Source organism: Gossypium raimondii, chromosome 4, assembly GCF_025698545.1.
Source record: "Gossypium raimondii isolate GPD5lz chromosome 4, ASM2569854v1, whole genome shotgun sequence".
Classification (NCBI taxonomy): Eukaryota; Viridiplantae; Streptophyta; class Magnoliopsida; order Malvales; family Malvaceae; genus Gossypium; species Gossypium raimondii.
Window position 1 is genome coordinate 286,787 of NC_068568.1, and position 24,180 is coordinate 310,966.

At 31.6% G+C, this 24,180-nt stretch overlaps 3 protein-coding genes across 17 annotated transcripts; 2 read left to right on the plus strand and 1 right to left on the minus strand.

The window, feature by feature from the left end:
• The first annotated feature begins 1,109 nt into the window (after positions 1 to 1,109).
• Positions 1,110 to 6,579, plus strand: LOC105780305 (inactive leucine-rich repeat receptor-like serine/threonine-protein kinase At1g60630). Of its 6 annotated transcripts, none has more exons than XM_012604551.2 (4): positions 1,117 to 1,492; positions 1,634 to 1,731; positions 1,816 to 2,778; positions 5,684 to 6,579. In XM_012604551.2, exons 1-4 carry the CDS (start codon positions 1,470 to 1,472, stop codon positions 6,340 to 6,342), a joined length of 1,743 nt encoding a protein of 580 aa, XP_012460005.1. In that variant the 5' UTR covers positions 1,117 to 1,469; the 3' UTR covers positions 6,343 to 6,579. The 6 variants fall into 6 exon arrangements, with proteins under 6 accessions (XP_012460002.1, XP_012460003.1, XP_012460004.1 ...); XM_012604554.2 differs by having other exon boundaries at positions 1,123 to 1,731; positions 1,816 to 1,863; positions 2,128 to 2,778; XM_012604549.2 differs by having other exon boundaries at positions 1,111 to 1,731.
• On the minus strand, positions 5,534 to 11,821 carry LOC105780591 (uncharacterized). Of its 10 annotated transcripts, none has more exons than XR_008195016.1 (11): positions 11,118 to 11,667; positions 10,559 to 10,658; positions 10,383 to 10,439; positions 9,646 to 9,763; positions 8,954 to 9,039; positions 8,525 to 8,586; positions 8,347 to 8,446; positions 8,183 to 8,251; positions 7,980 to 8,084; positions 7,804 to 7,881; positions 5,534 to 6,316 (listed from the first exon to the last, which is right to left on the minus strand). XR_008195016.1 is itself a non-coding variant. In XM_052629026.1 (10 exons), the coding sequence occupies exons 2-10, from the start codon at positions 11,360 to 11,362 to the stop codon at positions 8,025 to 8,027; spliced, it is 897 nt and encodes a 298-aa protein (XP_052484986.1). In that variant the 5' UTR covers positions 11,363 to 11,538; positions 11,674 to 11,821; the 3' UTR covers positions 7,596 to 8,024. The 10 variants fall into 10 exon arrangements, 4 of the variants coding, with proteins under 4 accessions (XP_052484986.1, XP_052484988.1, XP_052484987.1 ...); XR_008195017.1 differs by having other exon boundaries at positions 5,534 to 6,330; XR_008195014.1 differs by having other exon boundaries at positions 7,804 to 7,897.
• Positions 11,822 to 14,786: 2,965 nt separating this feature from the next.
• Positions 14,787 to 22,730, plus strand: LOC105780729 (probable RNA-dependent RNA polymerase 1). The gene is made up of 6 exons (XM_052629025.1): positions 14,787 to 15,061; positions 16,388 to 16,551; positions 16,722 to 17,093; positions 18,871 to 20,717; positions 20,836 to 20,986; positions 21,379 to 22,730. Exons 2-6 carry the CDS (start codon positions 16,408 to 16,410, stop codon positions 22,546 to 22,548), a joined length of 3,684 nt encoding a protein of 1,227 aa, XP_052484985.1. The 5' UTR covers positions 14,787 to 15,061; positions 16,388 to 16,407; the 3' UTR covers positions 22,549 to 22,730.
• Positions 22,731 to 24,180: the final 1,450 nt, after the last annotated feature.

The window sequence follows — 24,180 nt, forward strand, 5'->3', positions numbered from 1 at the left end:
AAAAAACACTGACAGACACAGGGGACTTAGGTTTTTTTTTTTTTTTTCATTTTTAAGTCATTATTTTTCTTATATTTTAATTCTATTTAACTTCATAATTCTTTTTCTTTGTCGCACAGCCTATTAATAGTTCCATTCTATTGGGCATTTATATAGTATATAACATTTATTATTAATTTTGATAATTTAATTATTTTAAATTAAATCAATCGATAATCTAATTTTATAAAATATTTGATTCATCTTTGATCGAATTAATTTTAATGATAGACTAATTAATCTAACTAATTTGATTTTAATTGATTTATGCATATCCTTAACTTTAAGGAAATAGCTTATATATATTATTACCAGTTTGAACTTGCCAAATATAGGGATAAAATCACAAACTTTAGTAGAGTAAAGGACTAAAACCGGAAATAAACAAATTTTTATACGTTCCAATTAAATTAAAATAAAACATATATCATCAAATAACAACATTTTAACTGAACTGGATTAAATCTGAATTATAAACTACTTAAATAACCCAACCCCTAAACTCTCCAAACCAAAACCAGAAAAAAAAAAGTACTGCTTTGCTATGCCTTCAATTCCTTCACCTAATCTCCTGAAACACTGGTTCATAAACACAGTCTCTGTCCTATCTCTTTCTTGAACTATTATTACTACATTCAATACGAGTAGATGTAATTCACCATCGAACCACTTGAGCTGTAGTATGGTTTTCTTTTTGGTCTTAAAAGCCCTTTTGTTTGCGTATTGATTTGCCAATTTTGTACTGTTTGAATGATTTCTAGCATTGGGTTGAATTCTTTGAAGCTTTTTAAGTGCTGGGTCTTTGCTGCTTACACCATTCAGTGATTTGCATATCATAGTATGTATATGCCATAAACCACATATGAGCGGCCCAAGTATAAGCTTTTAAAAAGAAAGTTGGTCTTAGTGTGTATAAATAGTTTAATTTAATTTTTTTAGTTACTATATAGAAAAAAATCATAGTAAAAAAAAGTTAATACTATTATTATTATCATTATTTTCTCTGCAAGTTCTGTGATAAGCTCACGTGAACACTACGCTGCCGTGTCCGTGAGTGTTTTCAAGATTAACAAGTTCGAGAAACCAAAAAAAAAAAAAAGATTCTTCAGCATTTTAGTGTGGTATTTTGGAAAGCCCATTAATGCTAATAGCTCCCCCACCCCCGGTTTAAGCTTCATTTCATTGTATATAAGTATATAAAAAACCTTTTTTCCCCTTTGTTGTCTCTTAGTTTCAGTCAAAAATGACCCAAAATTTTTCTACAGTTTCTTATGCATGCCAAACCAATGACAGATCTCAAGATTTAGTAAAAAAAAATGGGGTTTTTGATCCTTTTTGCATAAAGATGTTGATTTGAAGAAACCCCATTTCTTTCTTTCTTTCTTTCTTTCTTCTTCTTCTTCTTCTTCCCTTTTTAAAGCTTCAAAAAAATGGAACAACTTGTTTCTTCAAGGTACTATCTTCTTTTAACCTTCATCTTCATCATCATGTATGTCCTTTCTCTTGTTCCTATTGTTAAATCAGGTGATGCAGAAGCACTTTTAGCTTTAAAATCAACCATTGATCCTTTCAATTCATTACAATGGCAAAGCAGCACCAATCTTTGTTCATGGCAAGGTGTCAAAGAATGCAAAGAGGGAAGAGTAACAAAGCTTGTATTAGAGCATTTGAACTTAACTGGTTCATTAAATGGTACAAGCTTAAACCTTTTAGATCAGCTTAGAGTATTGAGTTTCAAAGGTAATTCCATTTCAGGTCAAATACCTAACCTTTCAGGTTTAGTCAACCTCAAAATCATCTACTTAGACAACAACAAGTTCAATGGTGAGTTCCCTGAATCATTGCCGGGTTTACATCGATTGAAAATCATTGTCTTGTCTGGAAATCAAATCAATGGTGAAATCCCATTTTCTTTATTGAAACTCAAGAGACTATATACTCTTTATTTACAAAACAATGAGTTGAAAGGACCGATTCCACCATTGAACCAAACAAGTTTAAGGTTCTTCAATGTGTCGAATAATCAGCTTTATGGTCAAATACCAGTAACCCCATCTTTAGTTCGGTTCAATACGTCGTCTTTTTTAGGTAACGCCGGCCTTTGTGGTGAGCAAGTTAAAAAGCCGTGTCCGGGAACCGGTACTGAACCGGGTTTACCAAGCTTAAACCGGAAATCAAACAAAAAAACCAAACTGATCATCATTGTTGTTGCAGCAAGTGTTGGTGGGTTATTATTATTCTTGTTGTGTTTCCTTTGTTTTATTTTCATTAAAAGAAAAAATAAGTCAACAAATGAGGTTAAAAGAAACAAAGGGGTTGTTGAAGCAGAGGGAGTGGAGGCCGGGGACGGCGGAAATGGAGGCGGAGACGGCGGAAGCGGTGGCGGCGGAGGGTTTTGGGAAAGTGAGGGCGTAGGGAGTTTGGTGTTCGTAGGTGCTGGGGATCAACAATTGAGTTATAGTCTTGAGGATTTGTTGAAAGCATCGGCGGAGACATTAGGGAGGGGTACAATGGGGAGTACGTATAAAGCTGTGATGGAATCTGGGTTCATCGTGACCGTTAAAAGGTTGAAAGATGCTAGGTATCCAAGATCAGAAGAGTTTAGGAGACACGTGGAGTTAATCGGACGGTTGAGACATCCTAATTTGGTCCCACTTAGAGCGTATTTCCAAGCTAAAGAAGAACGGTTGCTCGTATATGATTATTTCCCAAATGGCAGCCTCTTCTCTCTTATTCATGGTATGTTGTCGGTCACTCAATCTTTCATTATTTCGATCATTTATGTTTTCATGTGTTAGTTAACTCCTGGGTCAAATTTCTGTTTTGGTTCTTCTTCTATGCTTAAATTTTAGATTTAGTCCTTCTGCTTTAATTTCGCATGATTTTTAACCTGCTTTTTTTGGGGGGTAAACCAACATTGAATTTCTAAATTTGAGAATTCTTTTCAACTTGTCATTTTTTTTTCTGAATTTAGATTTAATTACAAATGCCACTTTATCATGTGAAAATTAGAAAAAATTAGGGTCATTTAAGTGATTAATGAAAATATTTACAGATTAAGGTGAAAATTTGTCAAATTTTCATTTTTTCTTAAAACTTTTCTTTCAGTATAAAAAAAATCACATAGTATCATGAGTTAGAGTGGATGTCTGTCCTTCAATAAAAATAGTTAAAAGATTTAACATTTTAGACTAGTTAATGACATTTCAAAAATAAAATAGAAATCATAATTTAGAGTTAGGTTCAAGCCCAAAATTGATAATCATTTCTCTATTCTCTAATTATATTTTTTTACATGAATCGAGTTTATTTAGTCAATTTCATTTAGAGTTTAGGGTTTAAATTACGTTATTGAATGAGTCTTAGTTCGATTAACATGGGTATTGTTGTTAATACAGAAAAACGTGAATTCAAGTGCGCTAAAGCCATTATCTTCCTACTTATGGGTCAGGGAAGGGGCTGTGGATAGTTCTAAGTCTTGTGTTAAAAAAGAGTAGATATGATTAGAGATTATCTAAAAAACAAATCAATTCATTCAAAACATATTTTAGAGTTTAGGGTTTAAATTTATTACAATTTTAAAAAATAAAATTATTAAAAAAAAAAAAACTCATTGTGGCCAAATGCATGCCTTGATGAGTTTTGGGACAAAAATGATTAACCCACTCACTTATAATAACCTTAAACCAATGGTAATCTTTTTTTGAGAAAGGAAGAAAGTAGCCCACCTAAAGGTTAAAATTTGCTCTATCAGTCCTATACTTATCTTCAATTCTAGAATTTAGTTTCTATACTTTTATTTTTAAAATTTAGTAATTTACTCTTCAGATTTGAAATTTTTTTTTGAAATTTTTAATTTAATATTTTAAAATAAACAAAAATATTCACTTAAGCAATAAATCTTTAATCAGATTTGGTTTGGGTCTATTTTATTTGTTTTATTTAAAATTTTTATACATTTGAAAAATTTTAAGATTCATATATATATTGAATTGATATATAAATAAGTAGAAATAATTAGGATTGCAGATGTCACATTCTTAGTCATGATTTTAGGGTTTAGCACACCAAATGTGAGGATTGAATATTATATATATAAAAAAAACAGTTTAGGTATAATAACTTCTTTGTTTTTGTCTGCAAAAAGTTGAATTGCTTTGAATAAAGTTAGCATTGCACGTTTCTGGATGTGCCCATTAAAAAGGTACCTTTCAGAGATGTCACCCATAAAATAATATGATGGGTTAGGTTCTATAATTTCATTCACCCACACACGTTTTTGTTTTTTAATTTAATCTTTGAATTTGGATTCCACGTTTTGAGATTTTTTTTTTGTGTATTTTCAGATTTTATATAAAATTTTACGATCTTAAAATGTTATGTTACGAAAATCAATTAAGGTATCAATATGAAGAATAACATTGAATCGGTTAGATCAAGAATCAGTTAAATTTTCCATTTTTAATAATTTTTCAATCGAACTGACAAATTGCAAGTTCGGTCAATTCAATTTCCTATTCGATTTTAAAAACAATATCCCAAAACCCGACATTGCAATTAGTGGTTTTAGTAGAGTACAATCTATTATTGGTAAATGTTTCGTTGGGACTGTCCTAGTAGCTAAGCTGTGTGTTTCCTTACATTCTCTATAGGCCTACAAATAGACGTTACGGGTCCGTCCATAGCTGGAAATTTATTTAGTGTGGATTTGGATGTACGGTGCGGTAGATTTAGTTTACTTTTTATCTCACGCTACAGTATTGTTGTAGTATCTAATTTTACGCACCGTTCATCCAAACTCACCCTTAGTTTGTTCAGTTAAATTTCCCCTTTTTTTTTTCCTATAGAGAAAGCATCCTAGAAATTTAAGTATATATTTTAAATCGAGTTCAAGTCTAGTAAACAATATTCGACTTAAACCATGAACATCTCTAATTTCGATAACAGTGTTTTGCTTTATTTTGACAACTCATTGTGGAACTGTGTTGGTCTGACATTTCAGCATGTTATTGTTGTCAGTTCCCTCACCCCACTCCCTGAATTCTCAGTTTTATAATTTGTTATGTATTCAATTAACCCCATGGTTTCATTATTTTCCTTTTCATTTTGTTGGTTGTAATAGTGTATGTATATATTATATATAATTTCTAGTTTTACCGAGTATGATGTTTATGAAAATTGTTGATGTTTGAGGTAAAATTTTAAATTATTATTTAAATGGTTCTAGGCATTGTTACATACTGGTTCGGTTCGGTTTTGATATGTAATATTTTGGTTTTTTAAAAACCGGAATGTTCATTTTTCTAAACCAAACTAAGCAAAAATCGAGTGAAAGTACCATAGAGGTTTTTGTACAAAAAGTTAAATTGTGTTTTATCTCCTCTATTCAAAATGACAAATTGCTCCCATTAAAAATTTGTCCCTGTACGTCAAATGATGTACGTGCCATGTCAGTTTTTAGCAGTACGAATGGATGAAATTTTTAATAAAAAAATTAATACAGGGACTAATTTATCTAATTTTTAAATAAAAGGAGTAAAATGTAATCTGACTTTTAGTACAAGGCATCCGGATTGATTTTCAATTAGGAGCATGAAAATTACATGTTTCATAGGCGTTTTTAACTGGTCTTTTTTCTTTGTAGGAACAAGAACCAATGGCGGTGGAAAGCCTCTTCATTGGACTTCATGTCTTAAAATTGCAGAGGATTTAGCTTCTGGATTACTTTACATTCACCAAAATCCAGGCTTAACTCACGGGAATTTAAAATCCTCGAACGTTTTATTAGGCCCCGACTTCGAATCATGCCTTACGGATTACGGTCTCACGTTATTCCGAGACCCCGAGTCACCAGAAGAGCTAGGTGCGGCCACTTTTTTCTATAGGGCACCTGAATGTCGGGACATCCGAAAAGCATCGACTCAACCGGCCGATGTTTATAGCTTCGGAGTTCTCCTACTTGAACTCCTAACGGGCAAAACTCCCTTCCAAGACCTTGTTCAAGAACACGGCTCGGATATCCCTCAATGGGTAAGATCGGTCCGAGAGGAAGAGACCGAATCCGGGGACGAACCTACGTCAGGTAACGAAACGTCCGAGGGGAAGCTTCAATCCCTTTTGAACATAGCAATGGCTTGCATTGCCCTTGTGCCCGAGAACCGTCCCATGATGCGGGAAGTTTTGAAGATGATCAGAGACGTAAGGGCCGAGGCTCAAGTTTCATCGAATAGTAGTGAACATTCACCGGGACGGTGGTCAGGCACCGTTCAGAGCTTGCCTAGAGAGGAACAGCTAAGCATATAAAGGAAAAAGGGTTTGATATAATAAGATTTTTTTTTTGCAGGCACTGAATTTAAAGTGTTTCTCTAATTCTTTTTTTTTTTCACCATTGAAACTTTCATAATTTTTCCACTTATATTTGTAGAGTTTGTATTGTAAAGATTTCCCCATTTTTATTTTTTTTTCAGAGTTGTAGAAGGTATTGTTTGGTTTAATGTATTTTTAATTCCACTTTGATTTGCTGAAATGAATCCATTTTTTATAATGTTGAAATTTCTATTAATATTTGATTTTAAAAAAAATTAGTGGATTCAATACAAATTCTGATATTAATTCCCGCTATTCATTAATAAAATAAGTATTTTATAAAGGTCCTCTATATTATTAAAAAGAACTAAATAAGTGCAAATTGTAATAGAATTAACATTTATCGTATATTTTATTTTTCCAATTTCGGTTCTATTTAAAGAACAACAAAACTTCAAAAGGAATTAACTCAGCATAAAAGAATTTACAATTGCAGTTGGATTCAAAATAAAAGATTTCATTTACATAATCATAAACATTTTAATATTAACTTTGCTAAACAGTAATGGCTTGACTTTATTTGATTTTTTAATAATTAAGTAACTAAATTAATCCATTTATTAATAAAGAGATTAATTTAGTCAGATTCTAAAATAAAAAGACCTCTCAAATACATTCACCTCTAAGTAATTGACTTTCAAATTATTACAATTTTTTTAATATCAATCTTTTAAACATCACACATCTCATCCATCAAATCAATTTCTCAAAAAAGAATTGGGATATTTATTTAAATGCACAAAAAACAAGAGAGACATTTAGATAGACCTGTAAATCGGATGAATTGAGTTGATTATATAGACACAGTCAATCTACATTGAATAGGGTATTTCAGGTTTAGAATATTTTGAATTCCGATAAATTTTAGTTTCTGGTTTTCAAGTTAGATTATTTAGGTTACATTTTTGAGTTAGAGTCCAAGATCATTTCTGATTCTAAGGCATTTTTAGATTTGAATTGGGAATTTAAGTCAAACCAGGTTAAATCAGATCTAGGTTCAAGTTATTCAGATTGGATTCTCGGCACCGTTTTCAAAACCGGGCCAACTGGTCGAACAGATTGAATTGAGCACCAGACAAACCAATTAGACTGGTCAAATCAGTCAGACTGATCAAACCGGGAACTGGAGGTCTTACCGGTTTGACCACCGGTTCGGTTTAAAAAACATTGGTTCTTGGTTTTGGGCTAGATTTGACACGTCTACGTCTATGTTATACAAATAAAACATCTATCAAGTGAACAGTGAGATTTCAGGTTCCAAAAGAATGGGATCTATACATAATTTCCATTATAGCACCTAATACGTGAATTGAGTGTTTGTGTACGCAAAGAGGAAGAACATCCAACCAGTCTGCCATGCATTTACAGTATAAAATTTGTTGTAATAGTTACACGGACCTGATATAATCCGACTTCAATCTCGGCAATTCTGGAATTCCCTATCAGCTCCTTGACTCCTTGAAACGGATCCGCCTTCTGTGCCAAAAATCGACTGGAGATGGAAGAAGAACAAACAAAACATGGTAACACAAGTGCACAAAGTATGCCATCATGACCAACACAAGATCACTTACTGCCTTGTTGAGCAACTAGTTTTCCACCATTTCGAGGTCTAAAATTCAAACCCCCTCCCCCGACCATCTTGATCTTTGTCCAAAAGTAGCATGAGCAACCGGATCCTATAACACATTTCAGTACTCAGCTTCGTGACCTAATCGCACACTAAGAATGACTAGATGAAAGGTTGTATGTCGAAAAGAAGGCGATAAAAGCATACCGGGGTTCCACAAGTAGTCGAATTCCTAATTGTTGGGGATAAGATCAGGTTGTTATTCTCTTTATTGTTCTGTTTCCAGTAAATCTGGTTAGTTTTTGTTTTGTTTGTCTTAGGCCGTACTAGAATCAAGGAAATCTGATTCTCGAAAGCTCACAATAACTTACCTGAGTTGCATGAGGCAAGATGCTATTTTCTAAATCCTCCTCATTGACAGATACGGGCAATGGCAACATCCGACTCATTAAACCTGGCATATCTGCCATGCTGCAAAAAGCCGAAATGCTTGTAAAGAGAATTGATCACCAATCGATAATTATAAAGAAAATCCACATTGGCACATACTCTTTTAGGACAGCGGTAATGTTGTTCCTTGCATGACAAAAGAGATCAATGTTATCCTGTAGCTGTACATAAAAGCTTTGCTTAATAGGCCAGCCAGATAAGACTGTCACCGAGAATCATATATGATGTAAAGAAATCGACATACAAGATTTATATTAGTACATTAAACAGAACAAGAAACGATTTGAGTACATGACAATCTCTATTGAAACACCATTTGACTGTTGATATGTTCTATAATCCTAATGACGAACCGACAGTTATATTATATGCTACTTATATCAGTTTGTAAATGAAGCTAGAAGTTCTGGACAATGACAATAAATCAAATTTTTCCCCTAGTTTCACCAGCAATTCCAATTCCGACTCAAATGGCATCAACATTCATCAATTAAAAGAATTGCTGTGAACTAGGGATTATACAATCACCTTATACAAAGAAAGATTGGATGCGATTTGACTAAGAACTTGAGCATTTTGCTTCAAGAGATGCATAATTGTTGTACCACTTATTCCTGAAAATACACAACAAACAAGTAGACTAACATCAATTAATACCTTTAGCAGGTCAGTATACATGGAATTCAAATTATCCTAATCCGTCTACTACGAACACAAGCAGGCATGTTGCCAAAAGCCTCAATTCAGAACAATATTCTTCAATGATGCAATACCTAAAAGCCATCAACAGCAAGGCTTGCGATACCTTCTCAAATTCCTTTTCTAATTATTTGATGTTTCAATATTATAAAAATAGGATTCGAATGACAAGTTGGCATTGCTGTCTACAAATTTGTATTTTTTGAAGGCTTCGGAGTATGATGATTAAAAGTTCTATACCTTAGGAATCAAAATGACTCTTTTTTTCCTCTGGTCAAAGGAGAAAGTTGCAAGCTTATAAAAGAAGTTTGGATTCTGAACCATATGAATAGATGTATACATGTGAACTTCAATTATGAATCAACTCTTTCACTTTATTTTTAAATGCCACACATATTTAGGCTACCATAATTTTGCAGGTATTCACCGGCTTTCTTTTCAGTTTTGACCGATGCAAGCAGCTAAACATTATTTATGAACATTACCCAAAAGTTTGTCCTAAAGGACTTGAGATTACAGACCTTCAGAAGGCTTTCTTTTGATCTGGTCCAGATGGTGCATCATGAATGGAGATGCAGCCATGTTTTGCGGCAGAGCTGTAGGCATATTCATCGTCAAAGTTGATTCCACCTGCTTATCCTGAAGAAGTAGGATAGTTAGAATACTGGTTCCTCAATCACGATACATCCTAAAGATAATAGTTGATTCAGGAAATTAAACCAGGAATATAACTTAGTAAATTGAGATGCAGAAATTTTAATTAATGTTAACTTTTGGGGCATAATTAGTAGTTTTGTTTGTAATTTGACTTGAAGAAGGAAAGCAACCAAGAAAAGTGGGATAGATATTCATCCATGTATGTATATGAAGCGTAATAAAATGGTTCGAAAATGATTTTTAGGATTGGTACAAATGAGTGGTTGAACAAAACTACCTTAACTCATTAAGACTCATGATAGCAGAACTGAAAATGAGCTCAGCTATTAAAGCGAGTTACTGTGGTCTATTTTATATTCAAGCCTTAAATTTTATGCTCGATTGTCCAAATTTAAACAGTTAACTCTTAAATTCATCTTAACATTCAAGCACTAATTTAGCCAATAAGAAAAATTTTAACAAAAGTCCTTGTGGAGTTGAACATCGATTATTTCGACTTCTAGCAGCATGTTACCATGTCATGACTCAAGACTAAGGAAGTAACTGTTATTAGAATACGGACAATCATATCCACTAATAATTCAAAGATTCATCAGCATACCTTCCTATTGGTCACCTTTTTTCCAGCATTAAGTTCTTCAGGTTTCCTTCGCTTTCTCTGCCAATTTCCAAAAACTACCTTTATATCTTAATGTCAACGGTAACTCATCTTTCTTGGCAATAGAAATCAGTAGCAATGATGGTAGAAATTCATCATTAAAAAAGCAAGGAGCTTACTTGCATCCACCGGCACCTCAATGCAACATCACGTACGGTTTTATCAGGCAAGACAGCCGCAATCTTTATGTACTTCATAATATTTGGTTCCTCTTTATATCTATGTACATGTACAATGAGATGAAAATAAACAATTAGTACCATTTTTTTTTTATTTACCTACAAAGCTATGTTTGCTACAATTCTTCATTTTTATTGAAGTAACCCTATCCAACACCCATGTCCAACACCTATTTGGACATAAGTATAAAAATGTGACCCTTCAAATACATAGAAAACTTTGAAAGTCTCAATATACCCCTGTCAGAAAAATACCAATATACAACAACCATACCCGAATCCGAGTAACATAGCTAATAAGTACCCCCATAAAACCAGTTTTATCATAAGAAGCATATACAAAAGCACACAACAATCCTCGTAACATAATTAGGTAATCTATTACTTAAACTATTAGTCTATGACCAATTCAACACATTACTCATATTAGCATTTCAAATTATAAACATGCATATACATCACCAAAAGACTTTGAATAAAAAGCAGAATTACAACATACTTTTCAAGGCCATCCTTCAATATATATTGTTCCTCAGTAGACCATTCAGTAGCAAACCCCATATCATGCTGGAACCCTGCAACTGAATCGAGTGAAGAGCCAGAAAGGTTTCCGGGTTGGATCAAAGCAGGGGAAGTGGTACTGGAATTCTCCGGCAATATCCTGTGCAGCGGCGGTACAAAGTAACCACCGATCGGAATCATCTTGGAACTGGTGTTCATAGCATCTGATTGGAACTTATTCATAATAGAACCTAAACTATTCCCATAGTAAAACCCTGTGAGCGATTCCGTTGTCACTTTTTCCTCTTTTTTTCAACAATTTCACTCAAAAACCACTTTACTAAAAGCCCTAAATCCCAAAATCCTATGTGAAACTACACTGCGTCCTTTTTTTTTGGTTCATTTCTGTTCATCAAAACCTACGATTGCATACAAGTAAATCAAAGAAAAGATAATTCCATATCGAATTGTCAATCTCGAAAATTCAAACACGAAATCAAACACTTTAAATTAAAAAACAAATCAAAATGAATAGAAAGGAAAAGGGAAGTTACCTCTCTGTGAGCAACTTTCCGACTAAGCCTTAAGTGGGTTATGCTTTTCATCTTTTAAATTTACACTAGTGCTGCCACCACTATTTTCTTTTAAAAGTATTTTTGTTGCCTTTTCAAGTGTTGCTTTTCGGGTTAATATATTATTTAGCATCTGCGTTTCCCTTCAATGTTTAATTTGGTACTTGAGGTTCTTTTCCTTTTATCCAGTATTTCATATTTATTTTGATACTTTTTAAAATGTATATATAAGCTAAAAACCTTCGTAAAATAATTAAAATCTATTAAATCATTATAAAAAAATTTTAAAAAATTAATAAATCTTTTCCAGCATCATTTTTTTATATTAACTTTGACTGTCACGTCAATATTTAACATCTCATCAAAAGCTTGGGCGAAAAAGAGTAATTAATATGTTTAATTTAGTACAAATCACGATTTCAAAAACTCATTTGAATGCATTTTTTTATGAGGGGCATAATTATTATTTTTTAATTATTTTTGGAAAACTTATTTGACATTTTAGCCAATATATTGAATTAGAACATATTAACCTAAACATAGCATTTTTTGTAAAAATTAATAAAACGGACCTAAGGGCTAAGACTACTTTCATTCGCCAATTGCAAATGTGTGTGCTTAAATAAAATTTGAGAATCACATTTTTTTATCAGTTGAGTTAGAGCAAGTATGAAATATGTTAATACTATGCATTAGCTCACTTCGTGTTACTCAGCCTATTAACATTTCTACGCCAAACTTAATTAAGGGTTTTATAATAATAGAATTTCTTATTACTTAAAAAAAATTATATTACAATTATCTGCAGTATATTTAAATGGTTGACTGAATTGGTCTCCTCATTAATGAATAACTAAGTCTCAATTCAGTTGAACAGTTACTAAAATTCTTTTTTTTATAAAACAACACAATATGAATGTATTTTTGTCATTTTAAATTTTAAGATTTTAATTTTAACATTTCAATTAAAACTTTATTTATTCTTAATATAATTTTTATTAATATATTTATTAATAATATTTTCACCATAACATACTTTTTAATTATTTATTTAAAATTACAACTAAGCATTTGTTAGATAAACATTAAAAAAAAATAGTAAACTGTTGTGCTGATTTTCTACTGCTTGGGCGCTAAGACATGGGTCTGCAATGGAAAACATTCGAATATTCCCTCTTTTTACTCTCATGAGAATAACAAGATTAATGGTGAGTTTAGATAGACGGTGCGTTTATCGACGGTTAGTGCAAAAACCTACCTTAAGAGCCTAACGTTTATAAGCAGTTAACCGGTTGTTTTCTCAACCAAAAAAGTATATAGTCTGGATTTCATTTGTCTATTGTAAAGTTAGCTCCAAATTTGAGTAACCAAATAAATGAAGCAATAGCTAAGTTATAGCCTTTTCCATACTATGAAATCTCCAAAGCAAAATTTTTTTTTTTCCCTCATTGGTAAAATAAAGCATAACTTTTACTAAAAAAATAAATAAAGCATAACTTTGAACCTTGATAAAGGTAAAGAATCACCAAACTTAAATTACCAAGTTTCTTTTTAAATTAAAAAAAAGTTATATACTTTTAAATTATTTTTCTTTAAAATGGTATAAATGTAATCATATTGTTTGACAATTACAAAAATAATCGAGACCGAAATAATTTAGTGGAAAATTTTAAGTTAGAATAAGACTCGAACTTGGACAATAAATTTTCAAATTTTCAATATTATCATTTCAACCATGGGCGAATCTATTTTTTTTTTAAGGGAGCTAGAATCGAATTAAATTTTTTTGAGGTTAAAGTGTAGTTTTGTTTTGTATTAACTTATAATTTCATCAACATTAAAAGGACTAAATAGAATTTCTTTTTCATTTTTAAGAAGTTAAAATATAATTTTACCGCATAATAGCTTTTAATTGACTAAAAACAAATTTTACATTTGAAAGGAGTCCTCTAAATTATTTTATCTAAAATTATATTATTTTATTATGAAATTCTAGTTAGCTAAGCAGTCTAAAGTGTAGATACAAAATAAATAAAACACATTGTTATAATATTAAAAATAATCAAAATCTAACACTATTCTTTTGTTTAACCTATGTGCTCCTGTCAAAATTCCGTGAATCTTTTTAGACTTTTCTCAAAATAGGAAAACAAAAATTCGAGGTTAAAACCAAGTATAGACTTCCGAAAATAATACTTCCACTATTTGAGGGTATGATCTATTGCTCAGAATGTAACACTTCAAAGATTTCTCCCAATAAAAGAGCCGACCCTTAAACATGGAGACTAAATGCCTGAAACTAAAATTAAAAAGAATAAATCCCAAAAGTTCAAGGAATACTATGAAAGCCACATAATTAGACCAACTTATTAATATGAAAAAAATAGAGTTAATTGCATCAAACATCTCCAAATTATGACTCTCATTCTACGTTGGCTCTTAAACTTCAAATGTTTTAATTACATCCCTAAACTATGAAAGTTATATTAATCAGATCCTTCAATTGCTAAAATTGTTTAACCATTAAATGACATGTCAAAACTTATGTGGCATAATCTAAAATGAAAATTTTAAAGTAAAATCGAAAAAAGAGAGAGTGAGCGCTAAGGCTTTTGTAAAAGTTTCAAAATCAAAATTTTTACAACATTTATTTTTCTTTAAACTTTTTTGTTTTAAACTATGTCACATAAGACTTGACATGTTATTTAACGGTTAAATTAATGATTTTAGTATTGGAGTCACATTATTAATATAACCTCGATAGTTTAAGAATATAATTAAGATGTTCTAAAGTTTTAGACCACTTTAGAACGAAGGTTATAATTTGGGGATGTTCGGTGGAATTAACCCTAGTTTTAACGAATTGAATTTAGAAACGTGTCGATCTCAACTAAGTTAAACAGTATATGATCAAACCCAATGGGGAAGAGAGAATCTGACGTCATCTCCCTTACGTCATCAAAACAATTCTAAAATTAACCGTTCAATCCAAAGCATAGAATCTCCAAAAACCTTCACTTTTATTTTCCTTTTTCACATTTAAATATCAGTTTCTTGGCGCCACAATTTTCACATCGTCTCCCTCTCTTTTAGTTTTCTTATTTTCCCTTTGATTTTCATTCATCCTCCGAAAATCTCTCAAAATTTCTTCGTAATTGTGAATTCCCGCTTTCAAATTCAAGTAAAGTCTCTCTCTGTTCTTCGATTTTTTTTAAAAATCTCTTTTTTTCTTCTTCGTTCTAATCTCTCTGTTCTACTTTGAATTCTTGTTCTAATATCTTTATTTTCTTCTTTTTGTTTTGTGTTTTGAATCTTTTGATTCTTTTCGTAATCATTTTTCTTCGTTCTCATACCTCTCTTTCCAAGTCTGGTGAGTTTCTCTGATCCTTTTTTATTTTTATATTTGCTTTTTGCCATGGTTAATTCTTCGTCATCTTTTTTCTTTACTTTTGAATTCATTCATGGCTGACTCGATTTTTCTTTCTTCTTTTTTTTTTTTGAAAATTTCCTGGCCAAATTTATTGAAGGTATGTGCACTATTTTTTTGAAGATTTGATTCTTTTTTTGGTTATAAATTGCTGATCTAATCTATCAACTTCTCCGAAGTCAGTTTTATTTTTATTTTTAGAAAACGTTATAATGCGATATATCGTTTGGAGATCATCATGTGTTTATTTAAAAGAAAATTATATCAAATTAGTTGGTGAATTAATGAAAAGTTGATTTTAGTGTTGAAAATACGTATTTCAAGAAACTGAAGGATTATTAACAATTAAAATATGGTAGAGATTAAATTAATAAAAGAAGTGAGTCAAGAACACAGTACAAGAGTGTTCTAATAATTTTCTTTGAATTTGAAATTGCTTTTATGTTTTATTGCGCCATTTGAATTAGATCATCAAATTTGTTAAGTCATAGCCGAAAGCTATATGGAGAAATTTTAGATTTCCTCAAATTTAAAATAATTTGATTTTCTTTGAAATTATGTTTTCATAAGTGTGTGTTAGCATACACGTGATTACGTGAAACAAAATATATTTTAAATAGAAAAATTCGAATAACATATTAACATTATAGAAAATACAAAATGGTTGTAATAATTAAAGCAGCTATAAACTTGATTTAGTTTTGATTAATTAAATTAATTAAAGCTAAATGAAAGCGTTAACCATCCATGAAGTCAAATATTTGAATGCAATTATAATAGTTTTATTTTATGTTATTTGAATTTAGAGTTGAATATTGAGTATAGATATATTTTGATATTGTAATATTGATATATATATATATATATATATATTAATTTTACATATTAAGAAGATCATGTTCTCATATTTATGTTGGGATAGGTAAAAGTGTGTTCATTATATTATAGTATGGATTTGTGCATTAGAAATACAAACCAATGTTCATTTTGGGAGATAAATTTACTTAAATTATGTGATATTAAATTAAAATATGATGTGATATATTCACATAATTTATTGTAATTTGAAGAAATCGAATCCTGCAGTCAAGGTTTATGGACAAATTAGATATTTTAAAATTTTACATCATATTTTAAATTAATATTATATTTTAATTAAATTCGTCTCATAAAATTACTTTTTTCAATTTGTTACAAAAAAAAAACTCCTTTTTCTCTAATAACTTGTTTGTTAACAGTAATTTCTATTTTTATTCTTTTGGGTGTTAGTGAAGTTGCAGTTCGAGGAAATGAGCAAGACAATTAAGCTCCACGGGTTTGCTTCAGCCATAACAGTCGACGAAGTGAAGCAATTCCTCGAGAGCTACACTGGTGAAGGAAGCGTGGAGACTGTAAAAGTTAGTCACAAAGAAGGCTCGAGATCTTTCGCCAAGGTACCCAAGTTCGTCCCCTTGGCTGGATGGAAAACATTTCTTTTAAGCCTTCTCCTAAATTAAAATATTAAATTTAAGTTTAACTAAGTTCTTTTTAACACCCATTTTTTTTTCTAAAAATTTTATCATTTTATCTCCACCCTTTGAATAAAATTTCTATCTTCGACTAGGTACAATTCAAAAACTTGGAAGATGTGGAAAGTATCTTGTCGTGGACCTCAAGTCAATCACTTTGGCACAACGACTCTTACTTGAGAGCCTGGCCATTGAAACACGATATCATCCCACAAAAGCCCAAGTTTGATCTCCATAGCATTGATGACTTGGTGTTACATTTTGGTTGTCCAGCTTCAAAAGACAAATTCATTGTGCTTTGGAACCAATCTCGTGTTTCGTTCAAGTATGGTCAAAAATTGGACAAGTTGTACTTCTTTCTGTCCTACAATTCTCTCGATTACAAGCTCGAGCTGTACAATGAAAACGTTTTGCAGATGGTGTTACATTATGTGCCTGATCACACCAAAAAATGTTTGCTCATTCAGGTATGTTTGAAGTCGATTACTTTTAATTTGGATTGGTTTTCATATTGGATACAAATAAATATAAATTACTGAGTGAAAAAGTTTTACATAATAATTTATTTAGCCTTTCATTTTTACAAAAAAAATCATTTAACTTTTCATCTAATTTTCACTTCTTTTAGCTTTTAAAATTATGTTTGTAAATGAATGGACAAGTTTGACAATCTATGTGGATACCATATTTGCAATTAATAAATTGCGAACGTGTTATATACATGTACTGCCATGTCAACAAAGTTAATAAACGTTAATTTCTTTATTTATTTTGATGTGATTTGATAAATAATGTAACTTTAAAAGTTAAAAAGATGAAAAATTAAATAAAAAAGTAAAATAATTTTTTATAAAATTGGAAGATGAAATTATGCCAAAAAATTTATACCTTAGGATGAATAAAATGATTGTTTTTTGTTAATTTTTGAGATATGTGATATTAATGTAAAATATGGAGTGGCATTTTAAGCGATATAATATATTTATGGGATCAATTCTAGTTTAAATAAGTAGGTTTTTAAGCTAGAATGGGTCGAGTGAATATGTAATATCATATTTTAAAGTCACATCATTTAATTAAAAGAATCTCATTAAATTAATATTTTTTATTGGACAATTATGAAAATGATAATTTTACTATTTCTTTTAATGTACAAGGACATGATTTTGCTCATTTTAAAAGTACAGAGAGGCAACTATGGGACTAGTACTGTAATTTTACACTATTTTCGTATATAACTAGATTTAAGGCCAGTTCTTTATTGCTTAAAAAAATATTTTTGAAAAAAAAGCTGTGAAGAACAAGTTGTTTTTAGTTGAAATTTTTAGCTTTTCAGAAGTACTTTTGAAAAGCACTTCTGAAATGAAGCTGAAAAGGAGAAGCTAAAAATTTTAGCTTTTCCTCCCCCAAAAGCACTTTTAGTGCTTAATTACTTTTTCACCCCTCCAATAACATTGTATTTTTATTTTTTTTCTTGGTGCTTAATTACAATTGTGTTAAAATCATTAATTAGAAATAAAAAAATATTTTTTAAAATACTAATTACAAATATTTAATGGTTATATATAAATATTTAAAATATAGTTTATATTTTCTAATTAAATTTTATAAATAATTAATATTTATTGCTTAAAAATATTTAAAATTTATATTTCATATATTAAAATATTAACAACAAGTTATAATAATTTTTTATATTCTTACTAAAATATACTAATATTAACTAATTTAAATATTATTTAAATGCATATTTGTTACTTAATAATAAAATGTCTAAAATGGACGTTTTATTTCTCAAAAACACTTTTTGACAGTAATGCTAAACACTCAAATTTTAAACCAAATTTTTCAAAAGCACTTCTCAACAGAATTTTTCCACAGCACTTTTCAAAAATAATGAAGAACTGGCCCTTAAGCTATTTTTAGTTTAGAGAATAGACATGGGTATTATGAGTAAGTTATGAGATTTTTGTGCTGTTGGGTAAATATTAAAAAAAATTAAAAAAAAGTTGAAGATATTGGATTAAAAGATATTATATAAAAGGTCTAATTCCACTCTCAATCCTTGTATTCTTTATATATTTAAAATTTAGTGTCTTTATTTTTAATTTTAAGAATTTAATCTTTCTATTAAATAGTTAATTTAATAATTGAAGTCAAATTAATATGAGTATTTAGTATTTTAGTTATGCCACAGTATCATGGGGATTATTGACTTTTTTCGCCATCTATTTTATATTCTAGTTACTTGGAGCCCCTAGGATCTATGAAAAAGATCTATCAACTGCTCTCAGCTCTTCCAAGGAACTCACAGACGATGAGCAATGGGTCAGGGAAGTAGATTTTACGCCAGGCCATTGTATTGGTCAATCATTCGCCATGTGCATAGAGCTTCCTCGATCAGTTCAGCTCCCAAGGTTCGACACCAGTTTTTATTACAAGAAAATTGAAGACAATTTCGTTATCGAACCCGGCTCCCAATTTTCATCCAACACCGATCTTGTCCCCATAATAACCCCACCAACAGGCTTTGATTTGCCTTACAACATCTTGTTCAAAGTGAATGCTTTGCTCCAGCACGGTTGCTTGCCTCCTACGGCACTTGATTCCAGGTTCTTTGAGCTTGTTGATCCCTGCAGGATAGAAACTTTATTCATAGAACATGCATTGGAGAAAATGCATGGTCTCAGAGATTGTTGTTATGATCCAGTCAAGTGGTTGAATGATCGTTACAAGGAGTATCGTAAGGCCGATAAGCGTCCTCGACCACCCAAACTCGATGAAGGGTTAGTAGCAGTAAGGAGGATTCAAGTGACACCGTCTAAAGTGTATTTCAGCGGTCCAGACGTTAATCTTTCAAACAGGGTCCTTCGTAGTTATATTAAAGATATTGATAACTTTTTACGAGTTTCTTTCGTTGACGAGGAGCTTGGGAAGATACATTCAATGGATTTGTCAACGCCGAGTACATCTAGTACCGATGGGAAGCCTAGTAGGATATATCAGAGGATATTATCAACTTTGAGAAACGGGATACTTATTGGCGATAAGAAATTTGAGTTTCTTGCTTGTTCAACTAGTCAGTTAAGAGAAAATTCCATTTGGATGTTCGCATCCAAGCCTGGGCTTACTGCTGATAATATAAGAGGACAAATGGGTCATATTCATGTTATTAGGAATGTGGCGAAATATGCAGCTAGGTTAGGCCAATCTTTAAGCTCATCGAGGGAAACATTAGAAGTTCGTCAGGATGAAATCGAGGAAATTCCCGACATTGAAGTTGAAACTGGTGGGAATAAGTATAACTTCTCCGATGGTATCGGGAAAATATCGGCTAAACTTGCTAGGCAAGTAGCATGGAAATGTGGCTTGAGACAAACTCCATCTGCGTTTCAAATTCGATATGGTGGTTACAAAGGAGTTGTAGCTGTTGATCCCTCATCGTCGGTGAAGTTATCGTTGAGGAATAGTATGCAGAAGTTCGAAGCGGACTCTACGAGTCTTGATGTTTTGTCGTGGAGCAAGTACCACACTTGTTATCTTAATAGACAAATAATCATACTTATGTCGACACTTGGGGTCAAGGATAGTGTTTTCAAGGCGAAACAGAAAGCGTTTTTGGCTCGATTGGATGCAATATTGATGGATCCAGAAAATGCGAAGGAGGCATTGGAAGGCATACACCATGGTGAAATTGTAAAGGTTTTAAGAGAAATGCTTTTGTGCGGCTACAAACCAGACTCGGAACCGTTCCTTTCAATGATGCTACGAACGATTCGTGCATCGAAGCTGCTAGATCTAAGGACTAGAACAAGGATTTCGATTGACAAAGGAGGAATTCTGATGGGGTGCTTAGATGAAACAGGGACACTTGAATACGGTCAAGTGTTTGTCCAATACTCAACTAAACCAAGCCAATCTTCGAGCGGCGACGCTAGGTCATACCAAAACTACCATGTTGTTGAAGGGAAGGTTGTCATTGCCAAAAATCCGTGTTTGCACCCTGGTGACCTACGAGTTCTAGAGGCCGTGGATGCCGTCGTTCTGCATCACATGGTGGACTGCATTGTTTTCCCACAGAAAGGCCATAGGTATGACTATCCAATACTCAAATGCACTTTTGTACTTATTTGCTATGTTGCTTGAGAATCATACCCGAATATGTATTTAATATTTCAAACTAAATAATTTGTTTACGTGATCATACAGACCACATCCGAACGAATGTTCCGGAAGCGATCTGGATGGCGATCTATATTTCGTTTCTTGGGATGAAGATCTCATTCCCCCCTGCAGATATCCTCCCATGGATTATGGTGCTGCACAAAGTGTCCCGTTAGACCATGATGTTACCATAGAGGTATTTGCTCAAATCATATACTAAAAAAAGAAGTAAGCGTGTCTTATAACACTAAAATTACCATGAAAGCCTTTATACAAAGAGTCAGATTGTATTTTGTCCCAAATACTAAAAATAACAAATTAGTCTTTATATGTTAGATCAAATAACAAATTAGTCCTTTTTATTAAAAATTACATTATTTGTATTGTTAAAAACTTACAGATGGAATAACCAAACAGTGATACATAGCACGCCACGTGTACTTTATACTGACATACATAGATCGGAAGACCAATTTTCTCATAAATCTAATGTGTAGAAACTAATTTACCTATTATTTTTACCATATATAACTTTATTTCCCGGATTTGAAGCGACACTCAATTATATATATACACTTATATGTGCAGGAGGTGGCGAACTATTTCACAAACTATATTCTCAATGAAAGCTTGGGCATCATTTCTAATGCCCACACGGTGTTCGCCGATAAGGAGCCCACAAAGGCACTTAGCGAACAATGTATCGAGCTTGCCAAGTTATCGTCCATCGCAGTCGACTTCCCCAAAACCGGCATTCCAGCCAAAATACCCCATCGTTTACGCGCCAAAGAATACCCGGATTTCATGGAAAAGCCTGACAAGTTCACCTACGAATCACAGTCCGTGATCGGCCAGCTCTACCGCGAGGTGAAAAGCATCGAAGCCGAGGTTAGTATCGGTAAACACTTCACCAAGTCAATAGCGAAACGTTCGTATGACCCCGATATGGAATTCGAAGGCTTTCTAGCTTATGTCAATGATGCGGTTCATCACAAGAAACAATATGATAATAGACTAGCTAGCCTAATGCGTACCTACGGGGTCAAAACCGAGGCCGAGATCATCAGCGGTTGTATCTTGAAATTATCTAAATCTTTCGATCGAAAAGTCGATTTAGAAGCCGTAAATATAGCTGTGAGATCATTGAGAAGAGAAGCCAAAAGTTGGTTCACTGAGAAAGCGAGTCATAGTGTAGAGGATGCATTTGCAAAAGCTTCAGCTTGGTATCATGTGACATACCATCCGAGTTTTGGGGGTTCAAATAACGATGAGGATGATCAAGAACATTTCATTAGCTTTCCTTGGTGTATATATTATAAGCTTCTTCAAATTAAGAGGGAGAAAATTAGGGAAAAGCCTTCGCAAGATTCTGAATCCTTGGAAATTAAAGTCAAGAATGAGGAGTTGATTTCTGATGAGAAACCTCGTGTGGAGAAAATTAGGGAAAAGTCTTCGCAAGATTTTGAATCCCTAGAAGTTAAAACCGAGAGTGGAGAATCGATTTCTTATGGGAAACCTCATAGGCAGAAGAACAGAGAAAAATCTTCACGAGAAGAAGGTTCCTTAAAAGGTTCTAAAACCTTAGAAATTCTTTCCCCAGAAGTTAAAACCAGGGAGTTGAATTTTGATGGAAAACCTGGCGGGGAAAAAATTAGGGAAAAATCTTCAAGAGATTCCTTAGAAACTAAACCTAAAGAAGTTGAAGAGTCCAATCTTGATGAAAAACCTAGTGGATGGAGTTTGTGTTCTTGCATGTAAATAAGGCATTACAAAAGTCGTGCATGCATGTCTGTGTGTCAATGGTTGAGGCTTCTAGTTGTGCGTCTTGATGCATTACTATTGGCCTCAACACGTGAATTGTGAGATCTGTATGTTTGTAAATGAACTCCTTTAACAGTATATTTCTAACAAAATAATATTCAAGAAAAATTATGATTAAATACTTATTTAGTTAATTAATTACTCTTAATTTCATTACAAAAATTATGATATTATTAATTAAAATTATTATTAACATTAAAAGTCATAATTTTGATTTCACTTTCATATACTTTGTTTGACTTAATTTTAATATTCTAAATTTATTATAACCAATTTCGACATAAAATCCAATGTGGAAGAATGTGGGTTCGAGGGTACTGAAGTGCACTATCCTCATATTTATTAATTTGGGAGGGGCTATAGATAATTCTATACATTATGTATAAAAGAAGCAACCTCAGAAACTTGAATTTTTATGTTTAAATATATATGAATTAAATAAACAATAAGTTTAAGTTAACCTCGGTTATTAAATTCAATACTTATAATGATTAATTTTAATAAAAACTATTGATATATTTAATTATAACTCCTAAAAGTAATATTGATTAAATCTTGAACATAATCATAATTTGACCAATAATCTAAATATTGGCCAATTAATCTAATCAACATTTTAGAAAATCTAATTTGACCATAAAATCTAACCCTTAAAGAAGTTAAAATGTGGCTTAACTATATTTTACTTGGATTTTCTCAGAACAATTATAGCATAACCTCCCTTAAGAAACATCTTACTTATGAATATGGTTTTGTTGATTGGAAGTGTGGGCGAAGCCAAGAGTAAATTTTTCATTTAGATATTTTATATAATTTATAAAATTTTAAATTAGTAATAATAAATTTACACTTTGACCCTAAAAATGATAAAAATTGATTTAAAGTTTTAAGATTATAAAAACATAGACTATTAAAATGATAAAATTGTATTTTTACTATCATAAAAATATACAATCTAATTCTGGCCCCCCAATTTATTTTTTTTTTGAACTCTGCCACTATTCAATACCTATATATAAGATCGAATCGAGAAACACCTAATAAATAGGAGGCCAAGGTCTTGTTTACCTTTTAACTACGCCCTATTTCTAATATAGTTATACGTGTAATATGAGTTTGATTTAGATTTAGTCTCGTAAATTAATTTATTAAATTATTTATTTATTTTGGTACTTATAGTATAAACAATTCTGATTATAACTTAAAAAAAATTACATGTATAGTTCTTAATTTCTTACCATACATTGGATTTTCTTGTATGTTTCCCATCAGGGGGATCTAAGGGGTTAGCAGGTGCCCGGCCCCCTAAAATAGAAAATTTTCATTTAGGCCTTTTATAATTTATAAAAGTTTAAATTATTAATAATAAAATTACAGTTTGACCTCTCAAAAATGATAAAAATTTGATCTGATCCTCTAAAATTTATAAAGATATAGACTATTAAAATGACGAAATTATACTTTTACTATCATAAACATATATAATTTAATTCCGACGTCCCCAAACAATTTCTAACTTCATCCCTATTTCTCATATATGCCTAATGAAGTACTCTTTCTTATCTTCTT